The 12648-nt window shown below is 47.9% G+C and overlaps 1 protein-coding gene across 5 annotated transcripts in view; it reads right to left on the bottom strand.

Annotated features, from left to right (window-relative positions):
• The window catches only part of nfasca (neurofascin homolog (chicken) a), a 272340-nt gene that overhangs the window by 84769 nt on the left and 174923 nt on the right, over nt 1-12648 (bottom strand). For all 5 annotated transcript variants that reach the window (XM_080209758.1, XM_080209761.1, XM_080209760.1 and 2 more), the window contains 5 exons: nt 11476-11660; nt 9828-9959; nt 8044-8187; nt 3927-4038; nt 1201-1367 (listed from right to left, as the gene is read on the bottom strand). In XM_080209758.1, the coding sequence (XP_080065884.1) occupies nt 1201-1367; nt 3927-4038; nt 8044-8187; nt 9828-9959; nt 11476-11660 (740 nt within the window). The remainder of the gene's footprint in view (nt 1-1200; nt 1368-3926; nt 4039-8043; nt 8188-9827; nt 9960-11475; nt 11661-12648) is intronic.

Here is a 12648-nt window from a genome sequence, read left to right on the forward strand (position 1 = left end):
TACTCCAGTCCAACGCTAACAACACCACATTATGTTTCTCTTAAGCGGGATTTTCAAGGTGAGTCTCCCACATTCTGCGCACTGCAGAGCGCCTCAGGGAGATTCACGTTGAAAATCTGGGGGAAGGGCCTGTTCCCACTAGAGAGTTTGGCACTGTAGTGCTGAGGGGGCCACTGCGCACGTGCCGATCTGTCATAGTGGGGGTCAGCGCACGCACAGTAGCCCCGTACCGCCAGTCTCCCAATCACTGGCCACCCCCATTGCTAGCCAACCCCGTGACACCCTATCACTGGCTTGCAGAGCTCCCCTTCCCCGACCACTGGTTCCCGCACGTCTCCGGACTAGCATCGACCCCACACCCCAGCGGTCCCTATCTCCCCTCCCACTCCCCCCTCCCCCACCCCCTGCAGTTCTGACGCCCACCCCTCCCCATCAGCCCCTTCCTTCCCTCTGTCACTGATACCTATCCCCCACTCCCACCAATCACCCCCATAGGCCCTGCTCCCCAATAGGCCCCATTCCCGAACGCCCCCCCCCCCCCCCCCCACCCTGGCACCACTCCTTGGAACTGCCCGATGCCTCGTGGGCAGTGCCAAGGCGTCCCTTGGGCAATGCCACTTCGCCTCGTGGGCAGTGCCGGGGGGCCAGGCTGGCACTGCCAGGCTGACAATGGCTGGGAGGGGCGCACCCTCACCTTACCCCCTGACCTCCTGGGGGGGGGGGGTCTTCATGGCCTCCCTTCACTCCAACTATTCCCCATGAGTGAGCCCACTCCTGGTCGTTTGCCGGGGTTTGGGGGGGGGATGGGATTTAAATGCTGATCTTAATATTTAAGTCAGCTCCGTACCAATTTCCGGCAAGACGGAAATCCAGGCCCCGGAGATGTGCAGAAGCAATGGGAAGCAGGCTAAACGGCCTTCGCTGGTGCCTCCTGGCCCATTGCACTGCTGGAGCAACAAAGCAGGCTGGGAGAATCGCCCCTGTTATATTTGATTTCAGACTATCAGTGTCTGCAATATTTTGCATTTGCCCGGTAAAAGCTTTTCCAATTGAAACAGAGTAGCTGGATTTGACCCAGAGAAACCGATGATTGCTTTCATCTTTGGAAATCGACCCCACTGGCAAACAAATCCATTACCAGTTACCAGGAAATGGTCCGCAGAGAGCTAGAAGCTCGTCACTTAGCGTAACAAATCTTACCTTTGACCTCCAGTCGCACTCGGTTCTCTGCCTTGCCAAGTACGTTGGTCGCCACGCAGGTGTAGGTCCCCTCGTCGCTCTTCCGAGCTCGCCGCAATTCTAACGTTCCGTTGTCATGGATGATGTAGTTTCCTCCGTAAAGATTGTTACCTTGCCCATCCTTGAACCTCAAGACACAAAGAAATAAACACCAGAAAATGATGGGATGTCAAGCCATTTTACCGAGCATCAAGTTGGACGCTTGGTTTGAGTAGAACCTTGGTTAGACCTTTTTGGAGCACTGTGCACAGCTTTGTCTCCATGGGCCGAACTTAGTGGGCATGGCTGGGGCCTCGTCTGCTGACTGAAAACTGGTGGCAACCCCACGGCAGCCATTCTCCAAAGCCCTGATTGAATTCAATACCAAGCTAGTAGCTATCTTCCTGTCATCAGGACTTCTGTGCCTTTAAGGGTAGAGGTCCCTTCAATGTCAGCAGCGCCACTTGGGGCAGTGGACACAGCTGGGACTGCAGCTGAGGCTCAAGCAGCTACTATGGAGAAGGTCCTGAATAAGTGGGCTGTACTCCAGTCAGAGGGGGAAGGGCCACTTAGCCAGGCTCTGGTAAGAGAGGGAGGGTTGCTCATTGTGGAGGGTAATGAAGAGTGGAGGAGGGTTTTCCAGGCATGCCTACAAATGTGGTGAAGCCACAACACAGGAGTACTTGTGTGCCAAACAGCATAAGCAGCGAGCAGTTGACACAGCTAAGCGATTGCACAAGCAATGGATCAGATCTACATTCTGCAGTTGTGCCACATTCAGCCTTGAATAGTGGTGGACAATTGTACAACTCACTGGTGGAGGAAGCTCCACAAATATCCCTATCCTCAAATATGAGGCTGAAGCAACAATCTTGAGCCAGAAGTGCCACGTGGATGATCCAAGTTGGCCTCCTCTGGAGGTCCTCAGCATCACAGATGTCTGCCTTCAGCCAATTCGATTCACTCCAAGTGATATCAAGAAATGGCTGAAGGTACTGGACACTGCAAAGAGAATGGGCCCTGACAACATTCCAGCAATACTCCTGAAGAGTTGTGCTTCAGAACTTGCCATTTCCTAGCCAAGCTCTTCCAGTACAGCTACAACACTGGCATCTACCCAATAATGGGGAAAATTGCCCAGGAATTTCCTGTACACAAGAAACAGTTCAAATCCAATCCAACCAGTTACTGCTCCATCAGCCTGCTCTCGATCATCAGTAAAGTGCTGGAAGGGGTCATCAACAGTGCAATCAAGTGACACCCGGCAATAACTTGTTCAGTGACGCTCAGTTTACCAGAGTCACTCAGCTCCTCCTTACAAACTTGGTTCAAACATGGACAAAAGAGATGAGGTGAGGTGAGAGTGACAGCTCTTGACATCAAGGCCGCATTTGACAGAGTGTGGCATCACGGAGCCCTAGCAAAACTGGGTTCAACGGGAATCGGGGGAAAACCCTCTGCTGGTTGGAGTCATACCTGGCACAAAGGACGATGGTCATTGTGGTTGCGGATCAATCATTTTAGCTCCAGGACATCTCAGCAGGAGTTCCTCGGGGTGAGTGTCCTAGACCTAACCACCTTTAGCTACTTCATCAATAACCGTCCTTCTATAATAAGGTCAGAAGTGGGGGTGTTCGCCCATGACTGCACAATGTTCAGTATCATTTGCAATCCCTCAAACACTGAAGCAGTTCAGGTTCAAATGCAGCAAGACAACGGTCAGGTTTGGGCTGACAAGCGGCAAGTAACGTTTGCCCCACACAAGCACCATGCAATGACCATCTCCAACAACACAGGATCTAACCATCGCCCCGTGACAGTCAATAGCATTACCATCGCAGAATCTCCCACAATTAACATCCTTGGGGATACGGTTGACCAGTTATTGAACTGGACTAGCCATAGAAATATTATGGTCTCCAGAGCAGGTCAAAGGTGAGCGATGCAGTTCCAGATTCCCAAAAGCTTGTCCACTATCTACAAGGCAAGCTTGCCTGGATGAGTGCAGTAACATTCAAATAGCTCAACACCATCCAGGACAAAGTAGCCAGCTTGATTGCTATCCCTTCCATAAATATGTAATCCCTCCACCATTGATGAACAGTAGCAGCCGTGTAAAACATCTAAAAGATGCACTGCAGGAACTCACCAAGTTTCTTTAGGCAACATCTCACAAATCCACAACCACTACCATCTAGAAGGACAAGGGCAACAGACACTTGGGAACACCGCCAGCTGGAAAATCCCTTCCAAGTCATTCACCATCCTTGGAAATATATCGCTGTTCCTTCACTGTTGCTGAGTCAAAATCCTGGAACTCTCTCCCTAACAGCGCCGTGAGTGTACCTACACCACAGGGACTGCAGCAATTCAAGAAGGCAGCTCACTACCACCATCTCGTGGGCACCGACGGATGGGCAGTAAATGCTGGCCTAGTCAGTGATGCCCACATTCCAAGAATGAGTGAAATGAAAAGTTGGAGGCCCTTTCAATAGGACAGCCCTTGTTGCAGGGGTGCGTAAGAGGGATGCTCTGTGCGGGCCACTACTGTGCCCAATCAGGAGGGCTCTCATCATCTCCGACCTCTCTCCCCTCCGAGCCTGGAGAGAGGTTGCCAGCTTGAACACGGAGTTACTCGCCACAGAACTCCCAGCCACTGACCTGCTCCCGTGACACAAACTGATATTTCAGTGACTGAAGAAACTTACCATCGCAGGGTGGGGATTGGTGAACCAAAGAACCGACACTCGAGCTTTGTCCGGTTATTTTCTATCACTTTGACGATTTGGTTCCATCGGGATAGTATTCTAGGCTGAACGTCTATAAACAGAAACAGCTCCATCAGCCCCAAAACTTTGCAAAAGAACTAAGAAATAGATAATCGCTGAAAACTCGCTGCCATTCTTGGCGACCGGATCTTACCGTCCCACCAATGGCGAACCCCTGACGCTGGTTTCCCAGCAATGAGGGATGCGTTCAACTGGAAACCCTGTTGACAAACGCAGGACCACAAGATCCCTAAATCAGCAAATACCCACCGCCACAGAACACACCCGGGAGAGGGAGAAAAATCCCGCCCTTTCGCCTGAGGCAAGAGGAACTTCATTCAATGATATCAATGATACAATCACTGGATCGCTTTTTGAAATATCACCATTGATCGGGGCGTCACGGTGGTTAGCACTGCTGCCTCACAGCATCAGGGACTCAGGTTCGATTCCCAGCTTGGCTCACTATCAGTGTGGAGTTTGCACATTCTCCCCGTGTCTGCGTGGGTTTCCTCCGGGTGCTCCGGTTTCCTCCCACAGTCCAAAGATGTGCAGGTTAGGTTGATTGGCCATGCTATATTGCCCCTTAGTGTCAGGGGGACTAGCTAGGGTAAATGCATGGGAATAGGGCCTGGGTGGGATTATGGTCGGTGCAGGCTCGATGGGCCGAATGGTCTCCTTCTGCGCAGTAGGGATTCTATGATCTTTAGCAGGCAAGTGCCCACAGCAAAATCCTACAAGCAGTCATGAGTTTAATGGTCAGTTTATTTGGTTGAGAATTGGTTGTAATCAGGACAATTTCCTGTATTTCTTTGGAAAGCCTGCTTTAGGGATCCTTCTGAAGCCTCAGGCTCGTTTTAACATTTCCTCTGCCAATAAAACGCTCACCAAAGTTTCTACCAAGTTTACATGCTGAAGTGTCTGGAGTGGGCCAGGAACTCACTGGACGCAATCTTACCAGCCCTTCGTGCCCCAGTCTGACTGCAGGCAGGTCGGAGAATTTGGTGCCCAGTCAAGTCTCCATTCACTGCAGCGGGATGGGAAAATCCCACCAGCGTGAACGGTGGTAATATTCCGGCCACTATCTTCGACCTCAGAGGCAAGGGAGCTCACACTGAGTTCAAGCTGATATCACAACCTGTTAACTGGGGTGGTATCATTGGTGTCACCACTGCCCCTTCACTCAGGATTTGCTAACTTGTCGAGGTGCGAGCACTCTACACGTCAACCGGGAGTCTCCGGCCGTTCACTTCCCGCTTTGGCTGCAACAAGGATGGAGAATTGGGCTTTCAGTCAAATCTCTGTGCATAGCAGCGGGACAGGAGAATCCCACTGGTGTGAACAGATGGAGAATTTGGCTACTATATAGGGGAGTAACTAAAAGGTGAGCAATAGAATACAAATATAGGAATTAGGAGCAGCAGTCAACCCCACTGAGCCTGCTCCACCACTCAAAGGGTCTGTATTCATTGAAGTTTAGAAGGATGAAGGAGGGATCTTGTTTTAACTTACAAGATACTGTGAGGCCTGGATAGAGTGGACATACAGAGGATGTTTCCACTAGTAGGAAAATCTAGAACCAGAGGGTACAACCTCAGGCTAAAGGGGCAATCCTTTAAAACAGAGATGAGAAGGAATTTCTTCAGCAGAGAGTGGTGAATCTGTGGAACTCTTTGTCACAGAAGGCTGTGGAGGCTAGATCATTGAGTGTCTTTAAGACAGAGTTAGATCGGTTCTTGATTAGTAAGGGGATCAGAGGTTATGGGGAAAAGGCAGGAGAGTGGGGATGAGAAAAATATCAGCCATGATTGAATGGCGGAACAGACTCGATGGGCCGAGTGGCCTAATTCTGCCCCTATGTCTTATGGTCTAGTTGAGGCACTGCTGCCTCACAGCGCCAAGGACCCGGGTTCGATTCCAGGCTTGGGTCACTGCTTGTGAGGAGACTGCACGATCTTCCCCGGTTTCCTCCAGGTGCTCCATATTCCTCCCAAAGTCCGAAAGACGTGCTGGATAGGAGCATTGGCCACGTTAAGTTCTCCCGGAATGTGGCGACTCGGGGATTTTCACAGTAATTTCATTGCAGTGTTAGTGTAAACCTACTTGTGAAACTAATAAACTTAAAACTTGAATAAGATCGTGGGTGATTTGCTTGTAACTTTAACCCCACATTCCCCCTGCCTACTCCCAACAACCTTTCACCCTCTCATTAACAATCTTTGTTCTTGTTACAAATTGACCATTGTGGATGATTCTCAGATTGTTTCTGATATGTTTCTTTCTGAGGAATGAACTGATGCGAAGGATAAACACTGAAAATAGTTGCACAGGTCTCCACTGAACTGCCTCATGGCACATTAACCTTGTAATCTTCATCTGAGCACAAGAGTAAAGACAGTCCAGCAATTCTAACCCTTTCTATAGTCCCCTCATTCTGATCCACCAACTTTTCCATATGCACCACCCATTCCAACCTCACTTGATATTAACTACTGGAAGAGGCAAATACTCGTCTGGTTAATCATAAAATCATAAACTCCATACGGTGTAGAAGGAGGCCATTCAGCCCATCGAGTCTAAATCATAGAATCACAGACTTCCTACAATGCAGAAGGAGGCCATTTGATCCATTGAATCCGCACCAACTCCCTGACAGAGCATCTTACCCAGGCCCGATTTCTGTAACCCCACATATTTGCCCCACTAATTCCCCTAATCTGCACATCCTGGGACACTAAGATGCAATTTAACACGGCCAGTCCACCTAACCTGCACATCTTTGAAGTGTGGGAGGGAACTTGAGCGTTTGGAGGAAACCCACGCAGACACGGGGAGAATGTGCAGACTCTGTACAGACAGTGACTCAAGCCAGGATTTGGACCTGGGTCCCTGGAGCTGTGAGGCAGCAGTGCTAACCACTGTGCTACGTGGTGCCCAGGTCGAGTCAACGCTAGATAAGACATATTTCCGACTCCCTGAACCAATCGAGCAAGTTGAAAAGACAACATTTACCTGAAATACCTCCATTTCCATCCTGTATTCTGTGAGATTTTCCTGCAGTCACCTTATTTCTAATGTTTCTTCTGCATTATAAGCAGCATTTCCTGGTCTTGCATTTTAACCCACTCGGTATGAAATCTAAATGATTTCCTCAAACATTTGGAATATTCATGAGAGAACGTTGGATAATTATGGATAATATTCCATCAAAGTCTCACCTCGGTTCACAGAATGGTTCCCAGGTAATCCACCAGACAGCCCGTGGAATCGGACAATTTGCATCGGACACGTTACATTAATGGTGAGTTAACAAGGTCTGATTGAGGCGTCTCTGATGATTGTACTGCAATAGTTTTCATTCACTGTGTCCGGCAACGCTCGTGACTGAAGGAGCAAAGAAGTCTCGCAAACGTCCACATTAAGGGAGCGTATCATTTTGTGATGGTAACACATTGTGAACCAACCATTTATCAATGTATTGGCCTACAGGAACACTCTCTCTCCTCCTCTCTCTCTGATATTCAGATTATCTGTTCCTATCTACTATTGAGACGGTGCCACAACATGACGACTTCTTGCGAATTGTCCCCAGCGTAACCCCAATTGTATTTTGCACTCTAACTCTATGCTTTTAAAACTATTCTCTAACCCTTTTAAATCAAATCAAATTTGGGTTTTAAATATATCAATAAGATCATTAAAAATTTCCTTTTTCACAATGCTCAGCACCTCTATTCTCAAGTATGCTATCCTATTTACCAGCTGGGTTGTGCCTCTTTGAATGCTCTCCCAGTCCATAAGAACATAAGAAATAGGAGCAGGAGTAGGCCATCTCGCCCCTCGAGCCTGCCCTGCCATTCAATAAGATCATGGCTGATTTGAAGTGGATCAGTTCCACTTTCCCGCTTTCTCCCCATAACCCTTAATTCCCTTGCTCGTCAAAAACCTACACTCAAGGTTGTAAGCCACCAAGTTGAGACCTGTGGGTTCACTGGGACGCCCACATTCTCAGCGCATCACCAACCAGCACAGAGACCCCAGCAGCCCCTAAACATACCGAGGATGCTGACAAACGCATTGGCCAGGAGGTATCCATGATCATTGGAGGCGTTACACTGGTACACAGCACTGCTTCCAATCTGTGCCTCTCGGAAGATGATCGTATCGCCGTCAATTTCACGGCCTGGACTCTGGCGAACCCCTTCAGAAAAAGAAAAGGATGTTTAATGAAGTGTTGCTTAATTTAAACACACACACACACACACACACACACACACACAAATGCACACACACACATGCACACATACAGACCAACGCACACAAGTGCGCACACACACATACACATGCACAAACACACACAAACAAAATGCACACATACACACACACAACACACATGTATGCACATGCACACACACACGTGTGCATGCACACTTGCACATGCACACTAACATGCACACATACAAATGTACACACATACATGCACAGACACACATTCATGCACACACACACACACACGCATGAGCACACACATGTGCATGCACACAGACAAATGTACACACACGTGCATGTAAACACAGACACAAATGTGCATAGACACATGCACACATGAACACACAGAAGTGTATAGCGAGTCAGTGCTGGGTCCCCTGTTAGTTGTCATTTATATTAATGATTTGGATGAGAATATAAGAGGCATGGTTAGTAAGTTTGCAGATGACACTAAGATTGGTGGCATAGTGGACAGTGAAGAAAGTGATCTCCAATTGCAACGGGATCTTGATCAATTGTGCCAGCAGCTGACGAATGGCAGATGAGTTTAATTTAGAGAAATGTGAGGTGATGCATTTCGGTAGATTGAACAAGGGCAGGACTTACTCAGTTAATGGTAGGGCGTTGGGGAGAGTTAGAGAACAAAGAGATCTAGGGGTACAGGTTCATAGCTCCTTGAAAGTGGAGTCACAGAGGTGGGCAGAGTGGTGAAGAAGGCATTCGGCATGCTTGGTTTCATCGGCCAGAACATTGAAAACAGGAGTTGGAATGTCTTGTTGAAGTTGTACAAGACATTGGTAAGGCCACACTTGGAATACTGTGTACAATTCTGGTCACCCTATTATAGAAAGGATGTTATTAAACTAGAAAGAGTGCAGAAAAGATTTACTAGGATGCTACCAGACTTGATGGTTTGGGTTGTAAGGAGAGACTGGATAGACAGGGACTTTTTTCTCTGGAGCACAGGAGTCTGAGGGGTGAGGTCTATAAAATAATGAGGGGCATAGATCAGCTAGATAGTCAATATCTTTTCCCAAAGGTGGGGGAGTCTAAAACTAGAGGGCATAGGTTTAAGGTGAGAGGGGAGAGATACAAAAGTGTCCAGAGGGGCAATTTCTTCACACAAAGGGTAGTGAGAGTCTGGAACAAGCTGCCAGAGGTAGTAGTAGAGGCGGATACAATTTTGTTTTTTAAAAAGCATTTAGACAGTTCCATGGGTAAGATGGATATTGAAGGATATGGGCCTAATGCGGGCAATTGGGATTTACTTAAGGGTTTAAAAAAAAGGGCAAATGGACAAGTTGGGCCGAAGGGCCTGTTTCCATGCTATAAACCTCTATGACTCTATAAATGTGAACACAGACACAGAAATAAAGAAAACTATTAAAAAAATTATTCAGAGCCATGTTTTTATGGTGGGGGTAAAAGGCTAATAATTATGCATCATTTTACAGAAAAGGTTGACGACCCTTCCAGAAGACCCACTCTTCACCTAGATACATGAATGAATTGGAGAGTACAGTCCGATCACAAAGACACGCAGAAGCCACAAAGCTCCAATCATGAACTCACTTTCTATAGGTTCACCATTGACCAACCACTGAATGTCAGGCTTGGGGTTCCCATTGGCTTGACACACCAACCTGCCATACTCGCCAGGGGCCAGCACCAAGTTCTGCGGCTCGTTCAACCAATAAGGAGAAGCTGAGAGAATTAAAAATAAACACAAAGTGATGTGCGACGAGATTATGGAATCTGCATTTCTGGTCAATGCAAACATCTCTAGATTATTCTGAGGGTTTATTACCAGGGTGAAAGCTTATCTGAGTTTGCATGGTCCGTCAGACCATGACCAAATGCATTATAAAGATTTCAACGCAAATAGCGCCCTCAGTAACTGTTGTAACTCCAGGGGCAGAACTTCATGCTTGGCGGATGGCATGGTGGCACAGTGGTTAGCACTGCTGCCTCACAGCACCAGGGACTTGGGTTCAATTCTTGCCTTGGGTAACTGTCCGTGTGGAGTTTGCACATTCTCCACATGTCTGCGTGGGTTTCCTCCAGGTGCTGTAATTTTTAAAATATATTCATTCATTGGACATGGACGCCACTGGCTGGCCAGCATTTATTGCTCATCGCTTGTTGCCATTGTTCAGAGAACAGTTGAAAGTCAACCACATTGCTGTGGCTCTGGAGTCACATGTAGGCCAGACCGGGTAAGGATGGCAGATTTCTTTCCTTAAAGGACAATCAATAATGGTTTCATGGTCATCAATAGATTCTTAATTCCAGAGATTTTTTATTAACTCAAATTCCACCACCTGCCATAGTGAGATTCGAATCTGGTCCCCAGTGTAGCTGAGTTTCTAGATTAATAGTCTAGCCATTGCCTCCCCACACTCCAAAGATGTGTGGGTTAGGTGGATTGGCCATGGTATATTGTCCCTTGATGTCCAAAACTATATCGGTTCGTTGGATTGGCCATCACCAGGCTTCAATCACCAGGCAGCCCGCTGTGGCAACAGAGGGTGCTATTGCGCATGTGCAGACCTCTGTGGCTGCACATGTGCAATGGCAACCAACAGGGGCCTGACAGGCTTGAGAAGGAGACTTGTAAGGCTTCTGCTGCTGCAGCCGGCTTTGTCCAATTTACCCCCCTCGCACCAGCTAACGCAGGGACCTGTGGTCAATTGCGAGCCCCAAAACACCCAGAAATATCAACCCCGAACCCCACTCCACACTGTCCAGGCTGATCATTCCCCTCCCTCCCCCACTGATCATGACACAGAGTCACAGCGGGTCCCCCTTCTCTGCCCAAGACAGCCTGGCCCTGCCTCCTTCTGGCCTTGAACCCCTCATAGTCTCCACCTCCACATGCCTCACTCCCCGGTACTCCCCAAGGGACACAATCACGCTTGCCCTCAATCTCCTGGGGAGGGCCTCAATGGCCCCCGGGTCAGCTGGCGAGGTTATCAGGAATGGTCCCCGTGAGAACATTGGATGTCTGGACATTCAGGGAATGAGGGATTTGGTGGGAAAGTGGAATTGGGAGAGTAGATCAGCCACGTTAGTAATCGACAGAGAAGGGTCGAGGGGCCATATGGCCCCCTCCAGGCCCTGATTCAAGCTGAAATTATGAAAGAGGAACATTCAATGTGACGGAACACAGAGAGTGGGGAAATGGGAGTATGCGCGGTGAATGTACGGGTAGAGCCATTACCTTTCACTCTCACTGTGATGGTGTGCCTTATGCTTCCCATTTTGTTTGAAGCCAGGCAAAAATACTCGCCCGAGTTTTCTTCGGAGACGTCCGAGATCCTTAGCGTCTTGTTGTAGTTTTCGATTCGTACCTTCGGCCACGGGAGTTCCCCGCCTTTCTTGTACCAAATAATATCTGGCGTGGGCCTAAAAATGAGAGGAATTATCTCAGAGACATGATAGAAAAGCGTTGGATTGACCTCATTTAAACCCACAGAAGTTCTAAACACTGAGGAGGGATTAACTTGGTTAGGATTATATTCAGGGGAGTTTAGAATGTCATAGAAACTTATAAAATCCTAACAGGGTTAGACAGGGTAGATTCAGAGAGAATGTTCCTAATGGTGGGGGACCAGGACTAGGGGTCATAGTTTGAGGAAAAGGGGTTAACCTTTTAGGACTGAGGTGAGGAGAAATTTCTTCATCTAGAGGGTGGTGAATGTGTGGAATTCACTACCGCAGAATGTAGTTGAGGCCAAAACATTGTCTGATTTCAAGAAGAAATTAGATATAGCTCTTGGGCTAAAGGGATCAAGGGATATGAGAGGAAGGGGGGATACTGAGTTCGATGATCAGCCATGATCAAAATGAATGGCAAAGCAGGCTCAAGGGGCCTACATGCCTACTCCTGCTGTTAGTTTCTATGAGGCACTTCATCCTAAGGGTTTAGATGAGTGTCTGGTGAGATGGTTGATGCATTGGTTTCAATTTTCCAAACTCTTTAGGTTTGGGGACAGTCCTCATAGTTCAAGAAAAAAGTAAATGTAACTCCATTATTCAAAAAGAGAGGGAAGACAGAAGACAGGAAGCTACAGGCCAGTTTTTTTTTATCACATGGAAAATGTTAGAAGCCATTATTAAAGATGAAATAGCAGGGCACTTGGATATGTTCAGGGCAATCAGGCAAAGTCCACATGGTTTTGTGAAAGAGAAATCATGTTTAACCAGCTTATTGGAGTTCTTTGAGGAAGTAACAGGTGCTGTGGAAAAGGGGAACCAGTGGATGTACTGTACTTAGATTTCCAGAAGGCATTTGATAAGATGCCACATCAAAGGTTATTGGGGAAAATAAATGTGGGGGTTACACATTGGCATGGACAAAAGATTGGTGGCTAACAGGAAACAGAGAGTAGGC

Source organism: Carcharhinus amblyrhynchos, chromosome 22 (assembly GCF_965287045.1).
Source record: "Carcharhinus amblyrhynchos chromosome 22, sCarAmb.v2.hapA, whole genome shotgun sequence".
Taxonomy (NCBI): Eukaryota; Metazoa; Chordata; class Chondrichthyes; order Carcharhiniformes; family Carcharhinidae; genus Carcharhinus; species Carcharhinus amblyrhynchos.